Consider the following 16,822-nt stretch of genomic DNA (forward strand, 5'->3'; position numbering starts at 1 on the left):
AAGGAGAAGAACCGTGAAAGTGAAGACGTGGCCCTTCTCGTTTATTAACAAAGGCGAGTAACAAGTACCGAATATATAGAGCCCCATCTTTTCTTGGGAGGCCACCTCGTCAGCTGCCTGCTCAAAGACAGTGGACGTTACAGTATTTTATCCTTATTCCACACAGGCGTTTTTGCTATCCGTTAACTACCTCAGAAAGCCAGGAAGGAAGAAGAAAACACAACTCCTCTGATTATACTTTAAACGCAGGCAAGCGAGGCGCCGAGGGTGCATAGTGTGAGGAGGCATTGGCTCTGGGGGGCCAGCCCAGCGCTCACACGCCCGAAAGCCCGGGTCCCCTTCCACTTGTGCGCTGGCGTCTTGCTTGACACAGCCTCATCCTGGCCACGTTCAAGTAGGCCACGTTCAAGTAGGCCACCTTCTTAACCTGTGTCTGAGCACAGGAGGCCCCGCCCCTGACCGGCTCTGTTCCAGGGCTCGGGCGCCCCCTGCTGGTCCAGGTGGGGACTTCGCGCCCTTCTCCCCGGTGGGCTCAAGGGCTTGCCTGCGGCCCTGGCGCGGGAGGTCGTTTCCTTGGGATCCCTTTTCCTTAGGGACGCCAAACAGTGTGCACATTCTGGCAGTGGAACCTGTGTGCACATTCCTTCTCAGAGACCTGCTGAGCAGCCTACCCCAATGGAGCTTCCCTGGTCGTGCTGAGAGAGGCCGGGGCACCTGCTACCATGCCCGGTACCGTGTGGGGGAGCGCTCCGGGCCAGTGTCTGGCCGTGGCCACCTGGTAAATGCCGTAGATGAGTCAGATCCTACCTGAGTTTCAGGTAACCCCTCCTCTAGCGTCACGAATAGTGGGGAGCTGGGAAGCGGCAGCAGCTACGTGCCTTTCAGGTCTGCCAGAAGCGTAGGCTGCGCAGGAAGCGACAGGCTGAAGGTCAGGCCCCGGTCTCCCTGCCCAGCTGCTTTGTGGTTTGGGAGGGGAGGTAGATGTGGATCGTCTTTGTCAACAGGATGCTTAGGGCATATTCAGCAAACCCTAGATGTTTTGTTTCAGGTAACTTTTTGTATCTAAATGCCTCACTCTTAGGTAGGCTTTCTGCGTCGCAAGGAAGAGCCCTAGTCCTGGCTTCACAGGTTGCCGTTCCTTCCCCAAGACAACCGCGTCTAACCTTGCCCCCCCCTCTGCTGTCACAAAACCCTTCGCTTGAAGCTTTGGCATCTTATTTTTCTTTTCATTTTCGATTTTTTATTTTTGCGAGAGAGTACAAGCCAGGGGGCGGGCAGACGGAGAGGGAGAAGCAGACTCCCCGCTGAGCAGGGAGGCCGAGGTGGGGCTGGATCCCAGGACCCTGAGATCACGACCTGAGCCGAAGGCAGACACTTCACTGACTGAGCCACCCAGGCACCCGCTTTTGGGTTTTTTAAATTAATTCTGGTGTGTTCATCCATGACTTCCTAAACAAGAGTCTTTGTCCTGTGGTTCTGCTTCAGTGGCAGGGAAGGCCCTGTCCATTATAGGCCCCTTTTTACCTTTCTTGTACACTGAAGTTGAAGAGGTTTCCCCTGCTTTTAAAATTTGATTTGGGGAGCTCAACTTGGAGCGAGGGTCCCATCAACTCACCGAGTGTCCTTGTCCGCACCGTTTGGAGGATCAGGGGCTGCTGAGCCTGTATAGGTATTCCACAGAAAACCCCCCCAGGAAACAGGAACTGCCCCTGCGCCCCCTGGCTTCCTCTGAGCCCACGCACCTGTCACCTGCGGGGGGCATTCTGAGGCACTGGCCGCACTGCGGACCCCAGAGCCCTGACTGTGAACGCAGAACAGAACCTGCTCGCTGGAGCTCTGTCCAGGAGGAGGCTCAGGGGGACAGAGGGCTGGGACACAGTCAGTGTGAGAGCAGTAAAGAGGCCATTATTTGTTGTCACTTATGTCCCACTTTGTTCTTTTTCTTACATTTTAAATAAATATGCACTTTCCCGGGGCTGTGTGCTTGAATTTTTCAGAAGCTCGGGAATGAGGCCATCTCTCAGGATTCCCCCAGCCTGGCCTTGGGCAGCACAGAACGGTTGGATGGATGTGGGGCAGGTAAGACCATCACCCTCTAAGGAGAAACACTTCCCATCTGGTTCCAGGAGTCACACATGATTGACAGAAGAAAAATTAGGACGGGAAGGGAAAATGGGCCCCTGCGCCATGTGCTGCCGGCTTTCACCTGGCTGGCCGTGCCCCTCCGCCTGCCGCGGCTCCGCCTGGGCCGTGTCTTCCACCCCAGTAGCCGTGGGCCTGGACAGGGCGCCTCTGCCAGTTTCCCGAAGGGAAGAAACGTCTTTGAGAAGAACTCAACTCCCAAACCGTGGGCATCTGAGGAGTGGGGGGAGGCGGGGTCATGGCCGATGTTCAAAATCAGCCACACACGGTAGGTGCAAGGTGACCCATTTGTTTGAGATGAAGGAATGTTCTTTCCTTTCAGCGTGAATATCCACTATCCTTTGCCCCTCTGACTTTTCGGGTGTAATAAAAGAATAAGACATGTTTGTGGGGAACCAAAGAGTAACTTACAAATTGAGTGTCAGAAACCTCGCTTTGCTCTTTGAAAGTCCTGTGTTGAGCTTGAGTATCTTCATGCAGTAAGAGATGTAATGTAGCTCGTGTTTAACCAGCAGGGGTGGGACATTGAACCTGAAGCCATTCTCATGGTTCTCGCTACATGGGAGGTTATGGACGTCAGCGTAGCTCTCCTCGCTGGGGACCCGCAGCCAGACCCCTACCTGCTGATGATTATCCAGAAACGAGGCGCCTACAGCTGGTTTTACTTGTGCCTGCACCTCATGCCACATCTGAGAAAGATCTGAGTGCTTCCAGTGCATTCGGCCCTGCGTGCCCTCCGTCCGTTGGCATGGACACGGACATGCTTGAACTTGACGCTTGTTCTCTGTGGAGTAGTCAGGAGTGATCAGAAGCGCACCACCAAGTTCATTGCTTTTCCACAAAGAAGTGTAGTCTTCCGCCTTCATATTTTGATTCTACAAGCGTGCTAGAACAACAACATGTTTCAGTTCTGAAATATCTCTGATGAGAAAGGACAAGAAATGGTTATAGCAGCTTGTACCAGATCTCTCCCAGCTTCGAATGACTAGTTTGTTTCACCTTTGAGTTTTAAAGTAAAGTGTGCTCTTTGTCCCCATTTTCATTGCAGTGTCTAAACTGCACCCCGGTCTTGTGGAGAGCCGCTTCGGTTTGGGAACACCCGAAAAGAATGCCAAAGCGGAGCCCAAAGTGGATGCTGGCTCCAGGTCGCGGGGCTCTTCCAGCACACCGACCAGCCCGAAGCCCCTCCTGCAGTCCCCCAAACCCAGCCTGGCAGCGCGGCCCACTGTCCCACAAAAACCGAGAACCGCCTCGCGGCCCGGTAAGCGTTCTGCTTGGCAGGGGGTGACCCCCCCCCCCATGTCAGGTGGCATCTGGGGCTAGCTGGATTGCGACTCCACCCATGGTTCCGGGGGCTCCTGGTGAACATGGGCACAGGGGTTCTGCAGGAGGGCTCAGAGAAACCTGCCAACAGTTTCTACAGGGACAAAGGCTGAGGAGTTTCTTTTTTTTTTAAGATTTTATTTATTTGACAGGGAGAGCACAAGCAGGGGGAGCACAGGCAGAGGGAGAAGCAGGCTTCCCACGGAGCAGGGAGCCCGATGCGGGGCTCAATCCCAGGACCCTGAGATCATGACCTGAGCCAAAGGCAGATGCTTAACCGACTGAGCCACCCAGGCGCCCCTGCGGAGTTTCTTTATTCAACACCGCGGCCCAGGGACTCAGAGACTGTCCCTGCATTCAGGCCACAGGTTAGAGGGCCACATGAGAAGACAGCCTTGTGTTGTGTTGGCCCATTTGCAGGGCTTCATTGAGCCTTCTGAGAACTGTCTCCGGGGTCTACAGACCCTTCAGAAAGCCGCGCGTTAAGGACGGGGTGCCACAAATAGGGAGAGCGTAAGTTCTTCTCTTTTTGCCCCATAGTCTGTGAAATATTTAGGGTTTAGAACAGGGCTTGGCCAACTATGGGCCTGTTTCTATAAATGAAATGTTGGCGGCACGTAGCCAGGCCACCCGTATCCATATTGTCTCCAGTTGTGTTTGTGCTAACATCGCAGAGCTGAGTCATGACAGAGGCCATTTGGCCTTCAAAAGCTGAGATATTTACGGTTTGGCCCTTCCCAGAAGACGTTTGCTGACTCTTGTATAGAAAATCTACTGAGAGAAGAAACTTAAAAATATTAGGAATGGATTAGACTCTGCCTTTTTCTCTCCTGCAACTGCCCTTCCCTCTCAGGCCTTTTTTTTTTTTTTTTCTTTTTTCTTTTTTTCCCCACTGGTCTATTATAAGAATTTTTAAACATATACAAAAGCAGAATGGGTAACGTAATAAATCCCATATCACCTCTTCACTTTATTCCCCCATAATAATTAGGCAAATAAGGATAAAGATACATAGTCGGATTATGCTCATCACCATCGTCACTGGTAATCTTAACACTTCACTCTGCCAGGCACTGTCCTAAGTGCTTTGCGTGGATAAACGCTGAATGTCCCCACCACAGATGCGGAATGTGAGACCCAGAGATACTCAGTTTGACAAGTCCCACAGCTGGTGTGCAGAAGCCAGACACTAGGACGCCCCCAGCTGCAGGGTGGCCGCTCCCCCCGGCCTCCTCCCTGTGGGCATGCATACTAGAAAGTAAGACACGCAGCTCGTTGTAGTCATGCATCCACACGCAGGGGATTGGGTGAAATGAGAAAAAAAGGCGGCGGCGCACCCGCCTAGACTCATTCCACTGAGGGTCGTCCCCATTTGCCCGCAAATATGTCGTTTGTTCCCCAGGCAGCCAGCTGGTTAATGTTCGCTGGTCTCCACAGCCCATTCGTCCCTCAGGAAACCCAGTGCCCAGTCTCCAGAGCACAGCCACAGGGGACCCTGGGGTCACCTCAGGCAGCTGACCCTTAAAGCAGATCACTTAGAACTTCCTGATTCTGCTCAAACCTTTTTACAGACCGAAGTTTGTTATGATGGGAAACACAGAACATTTCTTGGTGCACACAGAATATTTTCATAATAGAAAGAGGGTGGAGAGTGAAGGTAAAAAAAATAGTAATAATTAAAAGAATTGCTTTAAATGACTACTCAAAAGCAGGCTGGTATTTTCATCAGCAAGGTGTAGCTCTAGTCTGCAGGCAGGGAACGGCTCTTACAAAATGGACCTAGTTTGTTTTTTTGTTTTGTTTCGTTTTGTTTTAAAGATTTTATTTATTTGACAGGGAGAGACACAGTGGGAGAGAGAGCACAAGCAGGGGGAGCAGCAGGCAAAGGGAGAAGGAGAAGCAGGCTCCCCGCTGAGCAGGGAGCCCGTTGCGGGGCTCGATCCCAGGACCCTGGGACCATGACCTGAGCCGAAGGCAGACGCTTAACCATCTGAGCCACCTAGGGGCCCCAAAATGGACCTAGTTTGTAGAGTATTTTGGCTCCTCAGTTGGGAAGTCTGAATGTCAAATTAGCTGGATTTCCAATATTCTGTCGCAAGGAGCTTCTGTTTTTGATTTATTTGTTAAATGTGTTCATTTGTTTCTTAGCACTTAGTGTATTGAGACATGTTTGTTTTTATAGCACTTGCGAATTCCGCAGGCACTTTCGAATCCATCCTTTTGTTTCCTCTCCGCAGCTCTGAGAGATTGATGGGGCAGGGAGAGCTCTTCCATACCCTGTTGAGACAGTGAAGCATGTAGGGAGAGTTGAATTGAGAAGGAGAAGGCTGAGGAGAACCTGACCGAAAATTGTCATCTCTGTACACATACACACACACGTGCGCGCGCGCGCCAATTTCAAATAACCTTGCCGGCCACAGAGCAGAGGAAGGAGCACAATTCAGGAAATCCTTTCGGTTCGAATGAAATAGCACAGCCTTTAGGATTCAGAGACTAGAGTTCTAATCCTAGCGGTTTTGTCATCATTTTCCTTCAGCAGGTCATCTATTAATCTCTTCATTTGTGCAGTAATCACCAAAGTCCTTCTAGTTCTTAAAGTCCATGATTCCAAGTTATTCTTGGTGGTCTTAGTCTGTATATAGGTACGTGTACCCATGTTCCTACGTGTGTATGTTTGTATGTATTTCGTGACCACTTCACTGGATTTGGCAGTAGGTAGAAGCAGGAGGTTGTAAATATCACATATTTGAGAAATATCCAACAGCCTCTGTGTCTGAGGCAGAAGGAACATTGAGTTCACTTAGAGTGTAATTTTCAAATACCAGCTCATTGAAATTCTGTGTCTGCAAGATAAAATTCACATCTGTGATTTTTAGAGATTTTTAACCTTTCATAAATTTTAATTATTTCCCCCCTAGTGTTCGTAGATGTTACCTGCAGGAACACGAAACTTATGTTTTGGCCGGAAAAATTCTATGATGCTTTTAAAAAAATTATCGGCCATTCATATTTTAAGATTAGCCTGGCTTATGTTTTCGGAATCCAGTTTGTGGGAGTATTGGATTCATGCGTTTGTGTCTCCCTAGAGGATATCCCAGACTCTCCATCCAGCCCTGGCTCCTGTAAAGTGGCTCTTCTTCCGCCTGTCCTGAAGAAAGTTCCATCGGACAAGGAGAGAGATGGCCAGAGTAGCCCCCAGCCCAGTCCCAGGACATTTTCCCAGGAAGGTAAGCAGTGTTTCCTCTATGTTCGCTTTCTCCAAGGAGAACCGTTTCAAGGGAAAGGAATTAAGCTTGGACTCAACTAATATCTTAGAGTTTAAGTCAGCATCCCTTGGACTAAACTTTTGGAATCAGAGCAGTTTCCTCATTCAGAAACTTGATTCAACGTTATTGATGACAATGGATCTTAATGAAGGACCATACACAAAGAGTGAAAACGTACCGGACACCCCAACCCAAGGTTTAACCTGTTTGTGATCACTAGGTGCTCCTGCACTGGATCCCAGCAGGTAAGGAGGGCCTTAAACACTTTGTGCCTCGTCTGGGGCTCCTTACATAGGCTTCTAGGTCCCATTATTTCCCAGAAAAGCTTCCCCTTGCTGTAAATGATCATGAGCAGCCCCCATAGGCCTGAGAGACCTGGTAGCTCGTTCTGCTTGCTCGATCATGAGGCCAAGCATTCCTTGTTCTCACAAGTGTGGCACCTGCAAGGATGCTTTCAGGGAATCATTGTACCCAGTTGGCTGCTTCTGATTTGCTGGGGTAGGAGCAGAGCAAGATAATCCTGGGACTTGGGTGCCATCTGCCAGAATCAGATCAAGAGTGATCAGGGGAGGTGGGGCATGTTGGCGTTGGCTTCGGCAACCCACCGTTCCTCTCCCCCTACACTTCCCTCACTCTATTAAATACGCTCTTGACTTTTGGGTTCTGTCCTTCATAAAGAGTAATATGATCGCCATCTCTAAACCCACCTCTAAAGACATTCCAGAGCCACATGAGTCATTACCCATGACCAGATGGCTCTCGTTATGGTTTGGGGCTGCTTTGTTTTATTTTAGATGTCTGATGCTTTAGAATTCCTTGACCTTTCAGGCTCTGACATCTTCCTCCACTGGCCTGTTTTCTTTTATTAATGGTAGTGTCCTGTCGAAGTCATAGAAAGTATTTCTGAGTACTATCTTTATGACTTGGGAGAAAACTAATAATTTTTTTTAAAAATAAAAATAACACTGCCTGCTTTCTCCTCTCCATTCTGCAGATTCATTTGGTGGGTACAAGCTTCACTCACCTATTGGCTATAAATAAAAGAAGGTAGGGTTTTGAGCAAAGCTGATAGAACACTCAAGTCAAGTAGAGCAACTAAAGCCATAAAAGGTTGCTGGTGCCTGTAGTCAGTTTACGTGGAATGAAGGAACACAGGGTTTGGTGTTACAGCTACAGCCCTTGGAAGGCTTGGTGTAGAGGGCAGAACCTTCGGCGGTGCCCAGTCAGACCGAAGGGCCTGCGAGTGTCCCTGCCAGCCCCTCCCCCTGCCTACCCTCATTTTAACCTTCTTTCTGCAACTGCCAACTTTACATCCTTACTTGTAAGGAAGTTTTGAAAATTGCTCCATGTTTATGAAAAGCGATGTGTTCTCGATGCCCATACGATTAAAACAGGGCCTCGAGTAACCCACCAGCCTCCTGAGCTAAGAATGGGTAGCATGGAGCCTCTCTAGTAAAGTGAGTGAATGCTAGCATGCCCTTAGCTGCTTTGGAAAAGTCCCCTGTTCTTTCCTGAGGAACTTATTTGCTCCTCAGACATGTCAGAGCTCTGGGGTAGATGTTTGATGCCTTTGCTCACTCCCCCTTGAGAGCAAACACTAATGATGATGCATGCCCCCATCTTTCTAGTTTGGGACTGGAGAGTTTTCCCCTGGAATCCACAGTAAATTAACCACAGAGATCATTTTGGTGGTGTCACTTGGTATTGAAATTGGACTGAAAGTATACATGCGATCTGAGAAGAGTGTGCAAACGCCCAAGGTGATAAGAGTCCAGCTTCAGTTCATTTTACCAGCTCACCGGCTCTGCTGGTCCAGGAATGATAGCCACTTGCGAGCCCTGTCTTTTTCTTTAGAAAATGTTCCTGATGTGCTCATTCCTATTTTCTTGTGCATTATTCACGCTGGTTACTTCATTTCCTTGTTCTGTGCCTCCCTTTGGACTAGCATGCCCAACTAATTTCTGAAACAGGTAAATTCCTATGATTCTTCTGGATTATTCCATAGTGAATGTGATTTTCATTTACTCCATCCTGGAATCAAAAGTGGTAACACAGGGGCCTTTTGTTAGCACCCTTTGGGGGCAGACTCGGAGCTCACCTCATTTTGCACCACATTTCCATAATGTTGGCTGTTGAATTCTGTAGGTGATGGTGTATCTGCGCAGGCCCAATGCTGTAGGTTCCTTAAATCCTAAGTGGGGTGGGTTCTCTGATACTTAATTTCTCATATTAACATTCTTTAATATTAATGTCAACACAGTTCTGTATTTGCTAATATAAAGGGTAAAATGAATCCCTTTTCCTCAGTAGTGCAAAGAGGAGATTATTACAAAAGACATTCAGATCATGACAGTGACAAGCCTTCCAGTGGAGGGAAAAGATCTTCAAAACTGTACTTCACCATTGCAGAAGAGGAAGTGAATGCAATTGGGCACAGGAAGTCACAGCCAACAAATGGTTAGAGCCTTCGGTTATCATCCCTCACTGACCCAAAGCTTACGGACTGGCACTAACAAAAACAAACTTTAATTGAGTAACTTCTATTCCAGGACCAGCTCAGGGATTATTCATACAACTGCCTTTTTTTTTTTTTTTCCTAAATGGCAACAGGATGGTCCTTCCCTTTGAGGCTAAAAGTATGGACTTAAAAATCTAAAATTAGAAACTCTTAGGAGGAGGATCAAGTTACTTTGGAGTAGGGTGACTTGTCCTTTCAAATTTTTGTGATCATGTAGGTTTATTTTTTTTATTTGGGGTCATACTTCCTGTTCTCTTGATCTCTCTACTCTTCTGTTAGATTTTAATTGGGATTGGATCAGAGATTCTGAGAGTAACACAGTTTCTACCTTTCGAGAGTATTGGCCTCACACCTTACCTTACAGTCTTTCAGGAAAGTATCCATAAAAAGCCAGCACGAAATGTAGACCTCACACCATGCCCACAAGCTTTCATTGGACATTTGATGACCCTTTAGTGAGACAGAAAAAGTACCAATTCACTTTTCAACCTCTGAGAACAGTTTATTCAACTTTACAGCAGTCGCTCATCGGCACCTGACTTCCATTTGACCCTGTGGTAAACTTGGCAGGGTTCCGCGCAGCTGAAGATAGTCCCAGGAGACCAAAAGGAGACGGATTTCAAATCGGCTTTCATCTCCGGTGGGAAATGTTAGAGCAAGCATAGCTGATTCAGAGAGGAGGTGTCTTTTCTGTGACTCAGTACTGATGATCTTGCTGGCTGATCACTTCTTATAAATATGCCTTGAAAAATCTTTGAAAGGCAGTCTTCGTATCATAAAAGAAAAAAATATGTTCTGATAGGTAGGATTCCCTGGAAGTACTTTTTCCCATGAAACAGGGCACTCTTCTTCCGGGAAAACTCTATCGGGGGTTAACACGTGTTTTTGGACTCCCAGTGATGAAGCGCATGGCCCAGCATTCTAGCTCTAACCCAAGGCCTTCATGGCCTTCTGCGAAAGCGCCCCGGATGGCAAGTCAGTGGGAGTGATCTTATTATAGGGATAAACTCTTCTTTATTGCAAAAGGATAAACCATTCTCAAACTTTAGCGCTTCGTTACTGACAGTACGCCTCTCGTGACCCACCTTACAGCTTAACAACCCATTAAGTTACATACGATGCCTCGAGTGGAGATGGTCATCTTTGAGGACTTCCCTTGACAGAGGCTTAAAAACCAAAACAACAACAAAAAGGCTTCTCCTGGTCCCCCACAAGCAATGACCTTTGGAGCCAGCTTTCTTGGCCAGTGCCGTTGGATGAGCCATGCGCTGTGACTTGCCATCACTAGCTAGATGATGGCGTGGACCGGATGGAGTCAAGGACACGACCCACAGCATAGGTCACATACGAACATTCTGTCTGGGCCAGCAAGTAGCACCTGCCCCACCTAGAGAAACTTTTAAAGGATTTCCTGAAACTAGTATGTCAACTATACTTCAATTAAAAATTTGTAAAATACCAGTGATGCCACGGACTCTACTGTGGAATCCTGTGGCTGACCCTATAATAAAAAAAACCATACACTATGACCCGTTGTTTTTGTATATAAAGTTTTATTGGAATACACACGCACACACACACATGGATTTCCTGTGTGGTAGACTTGCTTATAGACACATGCTTACAATCACTTTTCTCTCTGTAAGAGATTTTTCTCTGATATTTTCAAGAAAATCTGTTACCGTCAAGCGATAGGAAAATTACATAAATGAACACATTTGTTTTCTGGAGAGAGGCAGAGTTCTTTTTAGAGTCTATTGAATCAGAATCTCTGTCTCTGTTTTGCCTCTTTTGATAAGGTTGCATAGATGTTTCTAGAGTTTGGAAATTTGCATTTGAACTATTGTATCGGTTGACTTCTCTCACTTGATAATTAAGAAAGTACACTGATGCGATGCAGTGTCCCCGCTTCTGAGAAGCCACAGCACTTCACACGACACACACACACACAGACCGCCCCCAGGACCACACTGACCCTGCAGGAAGGCTTTGAGCTAGAGTAAAAAGAGGCTGATGGAAGGCAAGGGATTCTGTGCCTCTCGCAGATTTTTCCATGACCTTGTTGGCGTACAGTCCTCACCGTGATGGGCTGCCTCCAAGTTTGATGGAATTCAACAGGACCATCTTGTATTTGCTTTTCTGCCTCAATTTCTTGAAATGCAGACAGGAACCCCCAAAAAAGTAATTTTTATGGGAGCTTCAATTAAAGTCATTTTATATCAAAGATTTGGATTTTGTTTTGTTAGTGCCGACTCCTACCCTTACCTGTCTTTGTCCTTGAGAACCGCAAAGCAGCCTGCTTTCTAATTATTTTTTTATTTTTTTAAAGATTTTATTTATTTAAGCAGTCTGCTTTCTGACTAGTTAGTTCCTGGTTAACAAATGGCGTTTGGCAGAGGAATGCTGTTACACCGTGCTGCGACCGGGCTGCGACCTTCCCTTTAAATCTTCTGTGAGCAGCTTCGTTTATGCTAAAACAGCTTCCTTGCTTTCCTAAATCAAGTAACCGTGTAACAGACAGAGGCTGTTGTTCTCAAAGCATGCTGCATAGTTCTACCATGATTACTGTTTTAATTACGTGGCTATTTTAGTATTGACTCGACAGGTAAAATGCTGACTTTCTTTTACTGGAAGTCTCTGTCACTTGAATTTCACGTCCTTTCCTGTCTTGCGTTCAGTGATAAGCTGTGATGTTTTCATTAGAGTGTGTCCTATTTTCTTGAAGAAAATAGTTGGTTTTGGCTTTGTACGTATCGTGGTGTATCCTGTTTGCACAGGCCATCTTATTCTGAGATTCCTTTTATATGTCACCTGCTTCGTCCATAATCCAACCTAAAGCCAGCCACTACCTGGCTATGGTTTATGGTCTGTAAGCCAGTACTCTGTTCTACTTTTTTTCACCAGATCTGTGATCTACAACCCCTATATGAGTTCTCCAAAATAAATCTAACAGTTGGTCGGCAGTTTGGGCTCTTACCAGAAAGTATTAAAAAAAAATCGGGGCCGGCTACGGAATATTATTTTTTAAGGTCATCATGTTTTCCTCCTGGGAAATATGAATGTCCGTGGAGCTTAAAATGGAGAAAAGTTCCAATTTTCAAATGCATCTCTAATTCTGAATTTATATGCACATTTTGGAAGCTTTAAAATTAGCACGTGTAGGTATATATATATTTGCATGTGTGTGTGTGATATATATGTGTGTGTATATATATATTATATATGTGTGTGTGTGTATGTATTATATATATATATATATACATGTATGTATGCAAAGTCAAATCGTCTTCAAGAATGACAGGTTTCATGTTTGAGCCTCTCTGCACCAGTCATCGGCACTGGAGATGGGAGGTGAGTGTACACGGAGTGTTTGTGTTGAATAAATTAAATGTTCACTCAGGCAAGTATTTTTTATCATTTTAATGGTACACGGAATGGCAGTAAACACGTGTATAGACCCACGTATAGAGATGCCCCAGCGCGTTAATTGTAAGGACACTTGCATTGAAGAAGTGGAGTAAAACGAAGTGATTTTTCTTTTTTATCCTGCATTAAAGTCAAGCATTACATCAGACTGCCTAGGAGAAGGTCCATCTGAATTAGTAAAAAAAAAAAAAAAAAAAAAAAGCCAGGATTTTATAAATATTTTGAAATACTTTTAAGTTTTCAAGCAGACATAATCTTATTCGGAGTATTCATTAGTGGGAGCTTGACCAAACCTACTTCAATATAATTGTAATTAAAATCCTAATTATATGTAATCAAATAGGTGATGCCTAAGGGCTAGAAAACAAACCTGACAAAGAACATTCCCCCTACAAAGTTGCTTGCACCAGTGTCCTGGGCTAATGAGAAGAAGTCGGGAGGCTGGGAGAGTGAGCGCATTGGCTACTCATCTGATTTCAGTTCCCTGATCTCACCTGCTTCGGTCTCCTGTCCATTCTCCGGCCTCCCTACAATGCCAAAAAAATGCCAGCTAGTCCCATGATCACATTCACAAGTGGTAGAGTTTAATCAATGATTTTTTTATTTATTTGAGAGAGAGCATGAGTAGGGGTGGGGAGAGGGGCAGAGGGAGAAGCAAGCTCCACGCTGAGCAGGGAGCCCGACGTGGGGCTCGATCCCAGGAACCTGGGATCACGACCTGAGCCGAAGGCAGATGCTTACCTGACTGAGTCCCCCAGGTGCCCCTAGAATGAATTTTAAATAGTGTCACTGCCTTAGTGAACTGTTTTGTTGGGCCTCTAGAAAGACCATGTTATTCCTCTCAAGGACTTTGTTGGACAAATTAAAATTTGTACCTTCATGACTGGTACTGGGTCTATGTCACCAACCTAAATAAAACCCAGCCTGTTCACTTATTAATGTTTGCTGTGTCCTTCTGTACCTCCCTCCCCAACGCTCCCCACCCCCCCCAGCCCTGGAGGACTCAGAATCAGGTCACTTGGATGTGGATTGAAGGACACTGAATCAGGACACTGCTTTCTGCAGGAAGATTCCTATGTGGGATCTCCCTGAGTTTCAGTTAGCTGCGCCCCATCGACCTTCGTCCATGGTGCTCTCTGTTTTTACCTGTGATGTAAACATTGTTGATGGCATGAATTTCTCCATTTTTAGAGTACTCTGTGGTGTCACAGAACATGAATTAGGCCTGGGATTTTGAGGAAGCTGAAATACTGGGAGGGATGAATAGCTTTTGAATCTAGGACTTAGAGCAAATATGTTTGCTCTGAAGACAAAGAAGTAATGTATCACCATGTGTATTTCTTTTTTTGAACCTATAGTTTTGGAAATTTGTTTTTGAGTCAGTTGATACATAGGAACAACTCATTTTGGTTTTAAGAGGGAATGAGTAGAATTTTCTAGCAAGATTTCCCTAATAATGCTCTATTTTGAGGTCAGATTATTGCAGTGTCTTCAAGGTGAAGATATTATAAATCTGCTCCACTTCCTCCTGTTCATAGCACACGCAGAAGTTGAGAATATAGAGGACCCTTTGTGAATTACTATCAGATGGATTTTGTGATAAAGGACAAGCTATATATAGAAACCTATTTTACCGTTTTCCCCCAAACCTGATTTGTTGACAACTTTCAAAGAACGTTTTTTTTTTTTTACACGATTCAAGCTAAAAAATAAAATCAGTTGTGATATTTATTCATCACTTTTCCATCTGAGAATTTGCTCAAAGGTGTTGGGTAAAAAGAGGTGAAATTTAAAAAAATTACTTATTTGGGGGATGCCTGGGTGGCTCAGTCGGTTTTGCCTTCAGCTCAGGTCATGATCCCAGGGTCCTGGGATCGAGCCCCATGAGTTCCCTGCTCTGCGAGAAGCCTGCTTCTCCCTCTCCCTGCTGCTCCCCCTACTTGTGCTCCTTCTGGCTCTCTCTCTGACAAATAAAATCTTTAAAAAAAAATTACTGATTTTTATGATGAAATTTGAAATGCTTATCCTTTTCAGAACACTAGATAATTTCATTTTAATGTAATTAATGAAATTCAATTTTTTTATTGTCTAAGATCAGAATCTGGCTCTGACAACCAGATTGGCAAAGGGAAGTACTTTATCATGTTGTGTTTTGACTATTAGGTTTCAGGAGCTTTTACTTCCTGAAAAACACTATTTAGTGGGTTAAGCATTTAAATAGCTAGTTCCTGGCAAGATGAGTTTTTAGCATAATGCTAACATCAGGCTGATGAGAAGCATCAGATAAATCCTGTCTCTCTCCAGGACTGTGTTCCTGGTTGGATCATTTGACCTTTTGAGTGATGAGGTAGCTTTTGTCTTCTTTCAAGCCATACAAAGTGTGGGATTTGGTATTTTTAGCTTAAGTCGTGTCTATACAATAGGCTTGGTGAGTAATATGTAATAACCCTTAATAGCCTTGAGGTATATGGTACCAGTGAAGCTCTGCTCTAGTTGTAAAGACCAGGGTCTTTGAAGAGAGAGATTCCTTTTGTTTTATTTTATTTTTTTTAAGATTTTATGGATTTATTTCAGAGAGAGTGCATATGCACAGGGGCAGAGAGAGAATCTCCAAAAGACTCCGTACTGAGCACGGAGCCTGACTCGGGGCTCGATCTCAGGACCCTGAGATGATGACCTGAGCCAAAACCAAGAGTCAGATGCTCAATTGACTGAGCCCTCCAGGCTCCCCAAGAGAGAGATCCAGTTTAAATCTGGATTCCAAGTTTACAAAACCTGCCTTCCCGGGTAGTTGTGAGGAGTAGCGATCATAGAGCAGAGCGTGCCTGACATGACATGTGCCAAAGGCTCAGTTTGGGCAATCACTGTACCATCATTGCTAGACTGCGGTTTGTATGTTTTCTCATTTTGATTTGTTTCTGGTTTTGTTGGTTTGTTTTTAATTTTCGTCTCGAGTCTCTACACGTAGCTGGTGAGTTACTTATGCATAAGGTTCTCCTGAGCCCTCCCGCCTCTCGGGGCCCCTGCATCTCACCCCGTTAATGGTCAGGCCATTGACTATCCCTTGTTCATCGACTATAATGACATCCTTCCCTTTCTCTTTCAGTTTCGAGGAAGAGCTGGGGCCAGCAGGCCCAGGAATATCAAGAACAGAAGCAATGGTCCTCCAGTAAAGATGGCCACCAAGGCAGCAAGTCCAGCGACTCTGGGGAAGAAGCAGAAAAAGAGTTTATTTTTGTGTAAAGGTCCCCCGTGCAGACGGCACAGGGTGCTCCGTTAGCCATTAGAGAGGAACCAAGGGCAACACCTCTTCCAACTTCCAGTGCTCTTCTCTTGGTGCTTTTTTCTTTTCTTTCTCCTTCTTTCTTTACTTATTTTTTGAAAACAGAAACAGACCCATTTTTGGGGTGGGGGGGGAATCCAAACACACTGTTTGGTCTTCTCCCCACCCTGGGCATTTGAGTTTGAAGCATTCCTTCTATGCCTTCAGTGAATGCCCGCGACTCTCCATGTGTCCTACTTGAATTTTCTCTGAGGCAGCTACAGTTTGCCCTGCAAGATGAGTTTTGGGAGGTGAACAAAGCAACTGAACACAGAACTCACACACATAATACCATCGGCTGACCGGTGGGGCTCCACTGTGGGTACCCGTGTCACATCTGCACTTGACTTGATAGAGCGATTTATTCTTGATGTATGCAATTGCACATTGTAAGTATATTAACAGAGCACACTAATAAATAATTTGTATAAATTATATATATTAGATCTCGGCTATGGTTTTTACATTCTCCCATGGGGAACTTCTTCCTTCCTGATGTGGAATTGTACATTTAAATTTGGTCGGTGACCTTTGTAGGACCATCAGTAAGCACAGTGAAGAACAGAGTGAAAGAGGCCCACGGCTGATGCTGCCATGTGCCCGGGTCAATGTACATAGTTGATTGGAATGAAGTTTTATGAATATTCGTGATTTTCAAAGGCCTTTAATTTTCTGTCTGCATATTAGCTTTTAATGTATGATTTGAAGAAAGAATACTTTGACACCTGTAAAAAAAATCAAAACACTACTCTTTTTAAGACATTTCATAAATACTCACATTACAGGCTGAGGTATTTTATTCATATGTATATTTATACCAATAAA

The 16,822-nt window shown here is 45.5% G+C and overlaps 1 protein-coding gene across 5 annotated transcripts in view; it reads left to right on the plus strand.

The window, feature by feature from the left end:
• Nucleotides 1-16,432, plus strand: part of CARMIL1 (capping protein regulator and myosin 1 linker 1) — a 312,830-nt gene extending 296,398 nt beyond the window's left edge. For 3 of the 5 annotated variants that reach the window (XM_028107424.2, XM_028107425.2, XM_028107429.2), the window contains exons 34-38: nt 1,998-2,079; nt 3,191-3,403; nt 6,552-6,692; nt 9,042-9,188; nt 15,782-16,432. In XM_028107424.2, coding sequence (XP_027963225.1) covers nt 1,998-2,079; nt 3,191-3,403; nt 6,552-6,692; nt 9,042-9,188; nt 15,782-15,918 — 720 coding nt within the window. In that variant the 3' untranslated portion in view covers nt 15,919-16,432. The remainder of the gene's footprint in view (nt 1-1,997; nt 2,080-3,190; nt 3,404-6,551; nt 6,693-9,041; nt 9,189-15,781) is intronic. The other 2 variants (XM_028107427.2, XM_028107428.2) reach the window with 1 other exon arrangement.
• The last annotated feature ends 390 nt before the right edge of the window (nt 16,433-16,822 follow it).

Source organism: Eumetopias jubatus, unplaced genomic scaffold, assembly GCF_037043125.1.
Source record: "Eumetopias jubatus isolate StellerSeaLion01/CBP00866 unplaced genomic scaffold, mEumJub1_p1.0 scaffold_6, whole genome shotgun sequence".
NCBI classification, from domain to species: Eukaryota; Metazoa; Chordata; class Mammalia; order Carnivora; family Otariidae; genus Eumetopias; species Eumetopias jubatus.